At 33.9% G+C, this 13,506-nt stretch overlaps 3 protein-coding genes across 3 annotated transcripts; 1 reads left to right on the forward strand and 2 right to left on the reverse strand.

Annotated features, from left to right (window-relative positions):
- Positions 1 to 1,716: 1,716 nt before the first annotated feature.
- Positions 1,717 to 6,364, reverse strand: LOC112757365 (calcium-dependent protein kinase 26). Its single transcript, XM_025805955.3, has 8 exons — positions 5,838 to 6,364; positions 4,532 to 5,627; positions 3,971 to 4,114; positions 3,685 to 3,837; positions 3,390 to 3,505; positions 3,092 to 3,259; positions 2,422 to 2,646; positions 1,717 to 2,054 (listed from the first exon to the last, which is right to left on the reverse strand). Exons 2-8 carry the CDS (start codon positions 5,592 to 5,594, stop codon positions 1,926 to 1,928), a joined length of 1,998 nt encoding a protein of 665 aa, XP_025661740.1. The 5' UTR covers positions 5,595 to 5,627; positions 5,838 to 6,364; the 3' UTR covers positions 1,717 to 1,925.
- Positions 6,365 to 6,668: 304 nt separating this feature from the next.
- LOC112757371 (putative pentatricopeptide repeat-containing protein At5g06400, mitochondrial) lies at positions 6,669 to 9,898 on the forward strand. The gene has a single exon (XM_025805959.2). It carries the CDS (start codon positions 6,706 to 6,708, stop codon positions 9,877 to 9,879), a length of 3,174 nt encoding a protein of 1,057 aa, XP_025661744.1. The 5' UTR covers positions 6,669 to 6,705; the 3' UTR covers positions 9,880 to 9,898.
- Positions 9,899 to 10,011: 113 nt separating this feature from the next.
- LOC112757395 (iron-sulfur cluster co-chaperone protein HscB homolog) lies at positions 10,012 to 13,155 on the reverse strand. The gene is made up of 8 exons (XM_025805986.3): positions 12,642 to 13,155; positions 11,840 to 11,939; positions 11,590 to 11,679; positions 11,279 to 11,344; positions 11,106 to 11,174; positions 10,838 to 10,980; positions 10,596 to 10,656; positions 10,012 to 10,471 (listed from the first exon to the last, which is right to left on the reverse strand). Exons 1-6 carry the CDS (start codon positions 13,013 to 13,015, stop codon positions 10,843 to 10,845), a joined length of 837 nt encoding a protein of 278 aa, XP_025661771.1. The 5' UTR covers positions 13,016 to 13,155; the 3' UTR covers positions 10,012 to 10,471; positions 10,596 to 10,656; positions 10,838 to 10,842.
- Between the last annotated feature and the right edge of the window lie 351 nt (positions 13,156 to 13,506).

Consider the following 13,506-nt stretch of genomic DNA (forward strand, 5'->3'; position numbering starts at 1 on the left):
ACTAATAATTAAAATTGGATCCATATATTAGGAATGAAGCATTTTTCTTGCTTTTATATTTTCCCCCTCTTTTATGACAATGAAATCATGATTTTAAATTTTAGTTCACCAATAATTGATCATATGCAATAATAACATTTTGCTAAGTCAGATTTAAGTTTTGTTCAAACAATAGTTAGATTTAGAAAGAGAACACGTTTTTCTTATGATCATGCTTTTTGGGTTGAAAAATATTAGTTTAATTATTTTATTGATCTTTATAATTTTATCAAATTTATAATTAGGTCTCTATATTTTTTTTTCAATTAAATTTTTACATTATTTTTAATTTTATAATTAATTTTTTTTATTTATGTCAAAAACGTTAAAATTAACAAAATATTCTATATTATAAATTCTAAATTTTAAACTCTTCCTTATTTTTTATTCAAGCCAACTTTTGTTTGTAGATTCAGTTTATCAATTATATGGTAAAGTAACTTGTCAAAATGACTATGAAGTTCAGCTTGGTATATGACATTAACTCTATCTATCTACAATTACTGGCTAGTTCCATCCAAAAATAAATACAATGGTGATGTTTTTAACCTAAGGTGATGACATTATAACCCTTTGATATGAATCCTAAGTATGAAGCATTACAATTTACAAGTGCCATTTTGAGAGCTACTCTTTACCAAAATTAATGCTAAAATTTGAATTGAATTCTTTTACACACTTAGAAAGCTGCATGCTCTATTCAAATAAATGTTGATCCTTAATGTTATGAAAACTTAAAAAATCAATCAATTGATTAATTAGTTCCTAAAAGTTTTCTTTTTCTTAAGACTAATATATATATATATATATATATATATATATATATATATATATATATATATATATATATAATATTTATCATTGAGATAGGAGTAAATAATTGTATTGATATTTTTGAAGTTATACTCACGCTTTAATCTAATTATCTCCAAAATTTTAATTTACTCAATTTAGTTTTCTAACTTGACATCCATGATTCATGTTAGTCCCTAGTATTGTTTTTGTCATAGAACTGTTAACCAAGTGTTGGGATAGATTAACGTCTGCCGCGTTAAACTTTCTAACGACTATCTAATGTGATATTTGAAGCATTTTATCTCAATTTGCTTTCTAAGAAACTTTTAAAACCCTTAACTAAAATTAGGATAAAGATTTTAAAAGTTTCATAAGAAAAATCGAGGTAAAAAAGTTCTAATTTTCACATTAAACAATTGTTAAAAAATTTAACATGACAACTGTCAATTCATCTTAACACGTTGTTAATAATTTTTTTGACAAAAATAAGGTTAGAGGCCAACACAAGTCACAAATGTTAAGTTGAAGGACCAAATTGAAATTGAAAGTGCAAGTATAATTTCAGAGATTAATTTAAGTGTTAATTCTTGAGATACAGTTAATTAGTAAAATATCTATTAAGATGACATTTAGTTCTAAAGACATATGAGTCGTGGTCACTTCTTTTTATCTTTTTATACATATAAAACTTAGTATAAATTTTTTTTCTTAATATCGATACATATTTTTTTGTACTTTTCTATTTTGAAAAATCAATCTTCTTAAATATTATTTCGAGATAAAAATAATTTTAAACTTCTGTCTTTGTCTCATATTTTCAAATAGATTTTGTTCCTTACATTTCAGTGTCTCTTCTATTTCACAACAGAAACCAAACGCTACTTTTAAAATATATATATTATATGTCAGCACTTAGCATTTTAATAATCTTTTAAAGATCAAATTGTTGGTTCATCCAAAACAAAAACGAACAAACCCTTTGTAATGTTTCTTCATCCAAAATTTACATGAACTAGGGTCAGTTCAGTTCAATACACACCTTGGAGAAAATTTTCTGTGTTACCAAAAAAGAAACTCAATACACTATTTTCTTAACACACAGGTAGTGGTTCCCTAAATCCAATACTAAAACTACTGCTACCTTTTCTTCCCCTTCTACCCATATCAGCATTGCCTTTTTGCATCATTGCCACAAATTCATTGTAGTCTATTCTTCCATCCTGATAGAGATAAAAAAAAATAAACATGACAAAGATATCAATACATGAATGGAATTTGAAATTTCACCATAGCTTGCATTACCTTGAAATCTACAAAATATTTTAAGCCATATGTTCAAAAGTTGATTTCCTTCTCATTCTATTAGTAGTATTCAGAATTTAGAGATCAATTTAGAAAATACTGTGTATGGTTTTTGTAAAGAAACAGAGGAAGCAGTAAAACAATAAAATCATGTCTTCTGTTCTCTCTTTTTTCTTTGCAAAATCCTAAAAACACAAACCAAGCACACAGTATTATATGATTTCATTTGATTTAATTTTTCATTTTTTCTGTATGTATGTAGAATATATATGTATGTATACTTACATTATCCTGGTCAACTTCTCCGATCAAATCCTCCAAGCGAACATCCTCTATTCCAAATTCTTCACAAGCTTGTTGAAGCTCATCTTGAGTGATGTAGCCACTACCATCTTTATCAAAAAATGAGAAAGCTGCAGCTAAATGATCTTCCTTCTCAATTTTGTTTAAGTGCAATGTTGCTGCTAAGAATTCTCCATAGTCAATTGTGCCACTATTATCAACATCTGCCTGTTGTTTTCCAGAACAAAAAGAAGGGGTTAGATTGATTAAGACAATATACTACTTAAAATGAAGAAAATTATATTTCCTATTTTAATATAATTTAAGTTTAATTACTCTAGCAATTCTTATAGTTTCTCATAATTTTTAATCAGGTCTTTTCTTTGTTTATAGATTTTGTTATCAAGTCTCCATTATGTTTAACAGATTTTAGAGAAAAAAGAACAATTGTTTATCTTTGAATATAGGGATTTGATTACAAATTTTTTAATTATAAGGACTTGACTGCAAGCTTTACTATTATCCTAATTGAAAATTGAGTGAAATTATAAAAACCCCGATGGTAATTTAACCATATTAATCAATCTATTATTATACTTTTCCTAAAATTATGATTCATGAAAGTTTAGGTTCAGTTGAGGTAAGAAATAGATGATTCAGAATTAGTACTTACAGCTTGCATTAGGTCATAAATTTCAGACTCATTGAGATTATGACCATATCTTTTCAGTCCAATTTTTAGTTCTTCAAAAGTAATGTGGCCACTGTTGTCTGTGTCTATATTCTTAAACATTTCTTTCAATCCAGCAATCTCATCTTCATTGAGATTCTCTGCAATTACCTGTATAGAACAATATAGATAAATTCATTAAGGGTAAAATTTCCAGAATGAAGTCAATATATTTACATAGATATCTTTCTATTAACCTCTAATGCAAACCACTTTTCATAAAGATGAAAATAATACTCACTCTAAGAGCCATTTTCTTGAGCTTGTTCATTGCAGTAAACTGCTTCAGCCGAGTCAAAACTGCAGCATCAAGAGGCTTGTCTGGAGCTGCTCCATCAACCTGAATCCAGGGGTGTCCTGCATTGAATAAAAGAATGATCATTAAACGATATGGTGACAAAATTTCGATAATCACAAGCCAGAATTTTGATTATTCAGGGCCTAATTAAGATACATGACACCAGAAATGTGTTGGATAAACAAAAATAACTCATGTTTCAGAGTTATGTCAACATGTTAACAGTAAGGAAACTTACGAAGAACTTCAAAAGCGGATATTCGTTTGCTAGGATCTCTGTCAAGCATCTTCTTAACCAAGTCTTTTGCACCATCAGAGATACTAGGCCATGGTGCTGATGAGAAATCCAGTTTACTCTTCAAAATTGAGTCGAAAATCTCTTGCTCAGTTTCTATTTACCAAGGAACAAAATGAAGATTACCATTTTTAGAAACAGCTTTTATATCTTGGGGAAATAGAAAGTAAACACAATGATTAGAATTTGGATCATTGTGTGTTAAACCTTAGAAATCTTAGTTTCCTACCTCCCCAAAATGGAGGTACACCACATAAGAGAATGTATATGATGACACCAGCACTCCACACATCAGCTTCTTGGCCGTAACGCTTTCGGAGAACTTCAGGTGCAACATAATAAGGGCTTCCTACCACATCATCAAAAATGTCTCCTGCAAAAAAAATTGTTAGTGACGAAAGTTCATGGCACTCTAAAAAGTTGAAGGATGCAGAGACATTTTGTTATGTTATCACACTAATTTCGTTTAGTTAAGCAGCAAGATAGCATGATGCACAATAAAAACAAAGTCTCTAAATACACAAACAATTATTTTTGTTTCAAAAACAAGTAACTTGTTTCACAAAATCAACAATGCTCTTTGCATTGTTTTGCAAAAATCAACTCAAACTTCACTTAGCATCAAATGAAAAGCTATACTTTACTGCATATTAGAAAAATGGCCTCAAAAGGATCTCAAACAAAAAGAACAAAATATGGATAAAATTCTAAGATAACTCCTACTCAAACAAGGGAGGAAAAATGGAAACGTTTTTCTTTATTATTTTAGTATTATTATTTTTTGTCAAACCTGGTTTGAAGAAAGTAGAGAGGCCAAAATCTATTGCTTTAAGGACTGAATCTTCCTGCTTATCGACAAAAAGAAAGTTCTCCGGCTTAAGGTCGCGATGCATTACTCCAAGTGCGTGGCAAGACTCAATAACACCAACTATAATCCTTGCTAGTTTTGCTGCTTTTCTCTCTGTGTAATGCCCTCTTTCCACAATCCTATCAAAGAGTTCACCCCCTGCACACAACTCCATCACAACATGAACCGCGACAGCGTCCTCATAGGATTCCTTAATGGAGATCACATTGGGGCAACCTGCCAAGTGATGCATTATCTGAATCTCCCTCCTCACATCTTCAACATCTTCATCAGTCACCAATTTCCTCTTCAAAATGGACTTGCATGCATACTCGGTTCCAGTAGCTTTCTCCACACAAAGGTAGGTTGTTCCAAATTGCCCTTGTCCGAGCTTCGGTCCCAAAGTATAGAACTCCTTAAGGACACCAGTTTTCCTTTGCAAGATAGAACCTTGTTTTAGGCCTGCACTTATTTGCCTCTTCACAATCTGAGTCTTCTTTTCTTTTGCAGGCTCTCCTACTTTAACCTTTTCTTCCCATTGGTTACTTTTTGTTGTTGGAGCTGGAGCCGGAGCTGGAGCTGGAGCAGGAGCAGGAGCAGGAGCAGGATCAGGATCAGGAGCAGGAGCAGGAGCTGGAGCAGGAGTCGGAGCCGGATCAGGAGCCGGAGCCGGAGCAGGATCAGGATCAGGAGCTGGAGCTGGAGCTGCCGGAGCAGGAGCTGGAGTTGGTGCTGGCAATTTAGTCTTCTCAACTTGTTTTATAGATTCCAGATGCTTAGTTTCATTATTAACCTTTATGGATTGAGTTGGCTTCTCCACCTCCTTCTCAATTTTAACAACCTCTGGTGCCTTTTGTTGAACAGGTTCTGTCTCCTTTTCAGTTTTGCTCACATCTTCGTCTTTATCCGCGCATGCAGTTGCTTTCTTCGGCCGGCACCACGAGATGAAACTTGTATATGTGCCATCTTTGGAAGACTTTCTTGGTGCAATACAGTTGTTTCCCATCTAACATCAATACTCATTCCTTTTTCCAAGCATCTAACAAACAATAACAATCCAAATATAAACAAATATATAATTTAGAAAAATTATGATCCCAATTCAGTTTTCTCCTCAAACTTCAAAAGGCTAACATGATTAACATTTAGCTTAACATGAATTTCTCCAATTTGGCACCCTCTAATCCCTAACATTTCAAATTAAGCGAGAGAATGCGGGAAAAAGAAAATGAGGGTTTTTGATACATACTTTGAAGCATGAAGGTGCAAGCGCTCATTCCTTCTTCTGATTCAGGATTGGAAGGAAATGCCGAAATAGCTCTCATTAATGAGAGGTCCCCACACTCATTACCATTATCATTATCATACGAACTTCAACAAACCCTATTCTTGCAATTAAGGAATAAAAAAGGAGAAAAATCGCTGAATTGAAAGGGGGTTTTAATTTTGAAGGGTATAAAGGAGGAAACTTTGTGTGGAGACGGGAAAAAAAATTAAATGAGGGTTGTTTTAAGGTGAGAAGAGAGAGTCAAAACTCAAAAACATGAGTTGTGTTAAGCTGCCAACTTTAATTTTGGATTCTCTAATGATGTTTGGTTCCAGGGAAAGAGGCACCAAAATGGAAAATGAAATTTTCTCAGAGAGGAAAATAAAGTTGGCGAGAGAATGAAGAAGGAGGGAACGAGGGAGTTACCGCCTTACCGGTAATTCTGTTATGAAAGGTTTAAAAATTGGAGAAAACGCGTTTGACTCTATGAGGATCCAACGGACCAGATTCTAAGATATGCAAAGTGTTAAAGTCTTATTTATACTTTTTTAAAATAGGGTGAAAAACATATTTTATATAAATTTTTACGATAAAAAGTTAACAAAATTATATAATTAACAAATATTATTGTTTTTTATCGGTACTTAATTAATAATAATTTATATCTATATTTAGATATATTTTATACGCAAAAAATATATAATTTATATTTATATTTTTAAAATTTATATATATAAATTAATAAAATTTATTTATTAAAATAACAATAATTTAATATTTATATTAATAAAATAATTACTAAAAAATGATTACTCCTGTTTTTATTTCTCGCTACGGACTTCTCCCTTTTATGGTGCTGTCTGCTGTGTGCGATTTGCACGGAGCCATGAGATCAATAAGCAAGCTCCAAATTCTGAATCAACCTTTGAGCTATCTCCTCTCACTGCCTCAAGTTCTTCATTTTTCTTCCAGCTCTTCCAATTCGTCAAAGCACTCACCTTTATTGTCTCGCGCAGCAACCCAACAATCTGATCCCGGCATCTACCGTGCACTTTTTGATGAAATCACTGACATTTTAGGGGCTGGCCCTGTGGTCCAGGACAATTCCTCATCTGGGTTTTTGTTTTTGGAGGAAGCTGATAAGGGGAAGTCGGATTCTGAAGTGGAACATGATTGCACCAAAGATGTTTGTGGAAATGCCACAGCGAGTGTATTGCTTGATAAAGGCAAGAGCTTTGGTGTTTTTAGAGATTCCAAGTTGGGGAACATGAGTGAAGACGATGTGAGCCGAGTTGTTGGTGAGATTACTAGGATTTTTAGAGGTGAAAAGGATTGGAGTCCTGTGGAGGAGAAGTTGGAGAATTTGAATTTCGGGTTGAGAGCTGAGGTTTTTGATATGGTATTGAAAAGGTGCTTCAAAGTGCCACACTTGGCTTTAAGGGCTTTTGATTGGGTGAAGAACAAGGAAGGTTTTAGTCACACAATGAAGACTTATAATACTATGTTGTGGATTGCAGGGCAAGCTAAGGAGTTTGGGGTGGTGAATAAGTTGGTGGAAGAAATGGATGACTGTGGAATTGAAAAGGATGTTAGGACGTGGACTATTCTCATATCCCATTATGGGAAAGTGAAGCAAATCAGCAAATTGTTGTTGGCCTTTGAAAACATGAAGAAATTTGGTTGTGAACCTGATGAGGTTGCATATAGGGCAATGATACGTTCGCTTTGCAGTTGTGGGAAAGGTGATATTGCTATGGAGTTCTACAAGGATATGGTACAGAAAGATATGGTGCTTGATCTAAGATTATATAAGTTGCTCATGAACTCCATGGCAAGGGCAGCTGATGTTGCGGCTGTTCGTTTCCTTGGAAATGACATGACACGGTTGTCTCTGATGCCGGAAAACAGTGTTCAGAGTTGTATGCTGAAGAGTTTCTGTATTTCTGGAAGGATTAAAGAAGCTTTGGAACTGATCCGTGACCTCAAAAGTAAAGACTTAGCTATTGAACCTGAGTTTTTCGAGACCTTGGTGAGAGGGCTGTGTAAGGCTGGCATGATTACAGACGCTTTAGAGATTGTTGAAATTATGAAGAGAAGGGATATTGTTGATGGAAGGATTCATGGAATTATAATAAATGGATATTTGGGAAGAAATGAAGTTCACAAGGCAATTGATATGTTCCAAAGCATGAAAGAATCCGGTTGTGTGCCCACAATTTCCACATATACAGAACTGATACAGCATTTGTTTAAGTTGAATAGGTATGAAGATGCTTGCTTGTTGTATGAAGAGATGCTAGGAAAAGGTATTAAGCCCGATAGAGTGGTAATAACAGCCATGGTTGCAGGTCATGTTTCTCAAAACCGTATATTCGAAGCATGGAAGTTATTCAAGAGTATGGAGTGCCAAGGCATCAAGCCCAATTGGAAACCATATGCACTGTTTATTAAGGAACTTTGCAAAGCTTCAAGGACAGATGATATTATCAAAGTATTGTATGACATGCAGGCTACGGAGATTGTAGTTTTAGATGAAGTATTCCACTGTGTTGTAACATACTTGAAGAACAAAGGGGAACTAGACATGAAAGCGAAAGTTGAGAAGATTTATACAGCATTTAAACTTGATCTACAGAAATGCAGTAAGTCCGAAGAACAAGTATCTTTGAGAATTAAGGTGGAGAAGGATGTGGTAATTGATCAATCAGAATCACAAAAAGTAAATCACTCCTCAGTTCACCCACACGATAAGACTTACAACGAGCAGGATGTTCATGAAATTTGTAGGATTCTTTCATCTTCCATGGATTGGTCCTTAATTCAAGAAAATTTGGAGAGAAGCACGATAAGGTTTACCCCGGAATTTGTTTTGGAGATATTGCAACATTGCAGTATGCATGGCAACACTATGCTAAAGTTCTTTTCATGGGTTGGAAAGCAGCCTGGATATAGGCACACTGTAGAGACATACAACATGGCAATCAAGATTGCAGGTCGTGGGAAAGATTTTAAGCACATGCGCAGCCTGTTCTTTGAGATGAGAAGAAACAATTATTCAATAATGTCAGAGACATGGACAATCATGATAATGCTTTACGGCCGAATCGGTCTAACAGATCTAGCCATGAATTGTTTTAGAGAGATGAAAGCTGAGGGTTATAAACCAAGTAGAAGCACATACAAGTACTTGATCATTGCTCTTTGTGGAAGGAAAGGAAGGAAGGTTGATGAAGCTATCAAAATATATGGTGAGATGATTCGTGCCAGACACATCCCCGACAAAGAATTGGTTGAAACTTTCCTTGGTTGTTTATGCGAAGTTGGTAGGCTTTCAGAAGCTAGGAGATGCACAGATTCTCTCAAAATATTCGGATATTCAGTTCCTCTTAGCTATTCCTTGCTTATCAGGGCTCTTTGCAGGGTTGGAAAAATGGAAGAAGCATTGGCATTAGTTGGAGAAAGTGGGGCAGAAAAACCAACTTTAGATCAGTTTACATGTGGAAGCATTGTCCATGGCCTACTCCGAAAGGGTCAATTTGAAGACGCCTTAGCCAAAGTGGAATCTATGAAACAAAAGGGTATTAAACCTACCATTCATGTTTATACATCTTTGATTGTTCATTACTTTAAGGAGAAACAGATAGGAAAAGCCATTGAAGTATTCAAGGAAATGCAAGAATCAGGTTATGAACCAAACATTGTCACATATTCTGCCCTTATAAGTGGATACATGAACATGGAGAGACCAACTGATGCATGGAACATCTTCTACCGCATGAAATTGAAAGGACCCTCTCCTGATTTCAAGACTTATTCCATGTTCCTTAGTTGTCTTTGCAAGTCTGGTAGATCAGAAGAAGCCATGAAACTTATTTCTGAAATGTTAGATAGTGGTATTGTTCCTAGTACTATTAATTTTAGAACAGTGTTTTTTGGGCTAAACAGAGAAGGTAAACATGATTTAGCCCAGCTTGTATTGCAACAAAAATCAGAATTAATAAGAATGCGCAAGCTCATAACTTGAATTTTTCTTTCAAAGAAAATCATTATTGAATGGTATGAATGAACTTGCGAAAATCCCTTTTAACTGCTCTTTTATCTCATATACAAAGGACTTTACATAGTTATGAAGTTTTATGCATGAATCAAGAAAAGCTCTTTAAATATCTAATGTAGAGAGAGAATTCAGCAGCTCATTTTTATAGATCAAATTGCTTAACTAGCCACTAGGTGCGAATCCATTAGTATAAGAACATGAAACACTTTTTTTTTTGTCAAAATTCTCAAACTCATCCACTCTTTATAATAATTATTATATTATTAATAAGAAATACAAAGTGTTGGTTACTGATTAGCATGGATCAGTGAAAAGGGTGCTTCTGCATAGTATGTGTCTCATGATCTTGTAACAAAAATGTAACCTTCTATCATTTTCATAAGGGCATGACATCCTTTGGGACATTTGATTAAATCAATTGGTCATTTACTAATAGACCACTTCATTGGGAAGAGAGTATGACTTATTAAAATTCTTCACACACAAATGATTATGATTCTGCTCCCCAAAAAAGAATAGCATCATGTTTGAAGCCTACACTTCATTGATATGGCTACCCCTGAAAAAGAAAATAAACAAAATAAAATCAGAGGCAAAACCCACAATTACACAGCTTAATCAATATATCACATTTGTAGAATATAGATATATGATGGAACCACAAGTTGTAGAAAGAAATATACATTTTATTGTGAAAGGATGGAAGAACAAACAGCAGAAGGTGGCTACCACGGCAACAATATCCTGCAAAAATAATTGATACAAAATAGTAACCAAGTATCACTATTTTTTTTTTCTTCTAATAATTTCAGTGAGCATTAATCTCACTGTTCACCCTAAGCTTCAATTCTTGTTTTCAAATTTCTTACTTTCATCCTTACTAAGTATAGCATAACGAATCAAGCAAAAGCAATGACCATGTTACCTTCCCTAAAGTTTCTTTACAACTTCATCAATTACACGACTATAATAAGTCATTCTACGGATAGAATCTTTTGCTTCCTCGAAGTTCCGACTTTGAAATGCGGTAGCAAAGGTGTTCGACCAACTTCTCAGGTTCTCCTCCATCTGAATGAAAATTACACGACATGACGATATGAAAAAGAACATCAAGGTAATCATAATTCAAAATCAATAATTGAGTATACAATATCTTTGGAGCAAGCCTTGAAAATTTGAGTTTCCAGACATACCCGAGAGAGAATTTGCTTCAAAGACTCTGACTCAGTTGCTTCTTCAACCGCTTCTCTGATTTCCATAATCTGCAGTATAAATTAACAACACAAAGGGGATATAGAGGCTAAATTCATGAATCCAGGTCTCTTTGCACATTAATTAAAAACAAATTAGGCAAATATTCATTCACCTCAGCTAGTAATTCTGGATCGGAAATTGTTTGTTCCTCATCAACTTCTAATCCGTCAAGCTTCATCTGGAGGAAAAAATGGCATGACATTTCTTAGCAACAAGGCGGAAGAAACATTTGACAATAAATGATTGAAGGAAAGTCTAACGAGGACAAGTTTGATTTAATTGTTCTGATGTAAAACAAAAGATTTCCTCATCACAAATATATTATCATCATTGAACCTTCAAGAGCTTCAGATTATGCAGAGACTTCTACAGATGTAATAAAGCATCAAGAATTTTGGAATCTTCACAGCTGACTATGCTTACCATGTAAATCGCTCTAGATAAAGGCTTGCTAAGTGTACGGTATGCATCAATCACCCTTGCAGATTGCTCAGCAGCAAAATCTCGTTCTTTCTAAACAAACAAATGACAGGATTAAACAAAAATGTTAGTTTCTCCTAGAAGTCATTCAAATTCACCAACCTCCAACAGATTCACCAAAGAGTAAAGAGGCAAAGCAAAAAAGTACAGGGAAAAAAAAATCAAAGAAGAAAGGTTATCCCAACAGACCGACCTGAGATTTTGAATGTACTAAATCAGGATGCAATTTCTTTTGCCAGTCTTTATATTTGCCCTCCAAATTCACACCACCCTCTATATCATACTTCTTCTCCCTGTTTTAGAATTTTTGAGGGGGAAAAAGAAAACACTTAATTTCTAAACCAATCTATCAAATTTCTCAGACTACAGATCAATACATCCCTCTTTTCTTTACTAAAGAAACCGAAAAACACTAATTTAACATGCCAGCAGAGAAACTTTTCTCTTTGCTTGATGAGAGATGATACACTAGCACACATCAAAACCTTCAACATGAAGCAAACCACCAGATTGAATAACAGTATAACTACAATTGAATCGATATCATTTTGTTCTATCATAAACCATCTCTTAGGTAAAATTTAAGTATAATTTGAGTCGTAATCCGGAACAGAAAAACAAAAACAAATACAAATACATAAACAGCACCAATTTCCTAAGAATTATAAGTTCACCATCTCAGTAAAATTTTCATATGCCTGAAAACATAGTGAATCAACAGCAAGCATAACTTACACTCCCATACTCCTTCCTTTTCCATTTCTCAGCAATACTTAAGAATCCAATCAAGGTGAAAAACGCATGAATCGTATAAAGATCAAAACTTTGCGATAAAATTCAACCCCCCCTCCCCCAAAAAAAAAAAACAACAAATTTCCACAGCTATCTCAGAAACCAATCAAGTTTAAATCACATGAATTATCACAAAGAGCACAACTTTGCAATAAGCTCAATCACCCAAACAATTAAAAAACCAAAATCATAACGAAACTTACAATCCAAAAATCTCGAAATAGTCAATAGAATCATCCACGGGTTGAATGCACCTGCAGGAATCACAAACCAAGAACGGTGCTGCTGCTGCTGTTGATTCATGGCAGTTCCAGCACCTACTACTTCTTTCTTTCACAATCTCCGCAGATTTTGAGCACAACCTTCTCCCATCAAGAGTGAGATACCCAAAAGAATAGAACCAAGTTGGGTTGTGAAAAGAATGGCCTTTGGGTGAAAAAGGTGGAGGTGGCGATGATGTATGAAGAAAAGGATTATTAGAATGAGAAGAAAAGGTTAAAGGTGAGTGTTTTTTAGGAACAGAAGGTGTAGTATGTCTTAAAATGGTGAAGAGCGTGCTGCTCTTCTTCTTCAACATTGTGTTATTGAAGGTGAGGTTCTAGAAATTAGAAGAAGAATAAGAAGCAGCAGCGGAAAAGGGAAAGGTGCCAATTCCTGTTTTTTTGGGGAAGCTGAAGAACTGGAGATGCTGCACCAGCTACAATAAGCTACAGTGTTGTAGGGACTAATCGGTAATTTTCTATTAATTGTTATTTTTCAAGGAAAAGATAATTTTAAAATATTTATTTTTAAAGTAGTTTATAATTAGTCACAAAAAAAAGTAGTTTATAATTCATCTAACATCTACAAAGATGAATATTTAAAAAAAATTATATTTAAAAAAAGGGTAAAATATCATTTTTATTCCAACATTTAGGTATTCTACAAACATTTTATGACTCTTAAAAATCTTTAAGAGTAAAATTATAAAAAAATAAATTTATTCAGAATCAAAGTAATGTAATTAAGTGTAATTTACGTAGATGTAATTAAAAAATACTTGAGTAATTATGTATTGTAAAAGATTGA

This window comes from Arachis hypogaea, chromosome 2 (genome assembly GCF_003086295.3).
Source record: "Arachis hypogaea cultivar Tifrunner chromosome 2, arahy.Tifrunner.gnm2.J5K5, whole genome shotgun sequence".
NCBI classification, from domain to species: Eukaryota; Viridiplantae; Streptophyta; class Magnoliopsida; order Fabales; family Fabaceae; genus Arachis; species Arachis hypogaea.

What these genes read in the sequence shown, in the direction of transcription:
- LOC112757365 (XM_025805955.3), bottom strand. Translation starts at nt 5,594, where the DNA reads ATGGGAAACAACTGTATTGCACCAAGAAAGTCTTCCAAAGATGGCACA. An exon ending in CTCTACTTTCTTCAAACCAG is followed by an intron (nt 4,115 to 4,531) that starts GTTTGACAAAAA and finishes TTTTTTTTGCAG; the next exon opens with GAGACATTTTTGATGATGTG. An exon ending in TCAAGAAAATGGCTCTTAGA is followed by an intron (nt 3,260 to 3,389) that starts GTGAGTATTATT and finishes TGTTCTATACAG; the next exon opens with GTAATTGCAGAGAATCTCAA.
- LOC112757371 (XM_025805959.2), top strand. Translation starts at nt 6,706, where the DNA reads ATGGTGCTGTCTGCTGTGTGCGATTTGCACGGAGCCATGAGATCAATA.
- LOC112757395 (XM_025805986.3), bottom strand. Translation starts at nt 13,015, where the DNA reads ATGTTGAAGAAGAAGAGCAGCACGCTCTTCACCATTTTAAGACATACT. An exon ending in TATTTCGAGATTTTTGGATT is followed by an intron (nt 11,940 to 12,641) that starts GTAAGTTTCGTT and finishes ATTCTAAAACAG; the next exon opens with GGAGAAGAAGTATGATATAG. An exon ending in TGAAGCAAATTCTCTCTCGG is followed by an intron (nt 10,981 to 11,105) that starts GTATGTCTGGAA and finishes ATTTTCATTCAG; the next exon opens with ATGGAGGAGAACCTGAGAAG.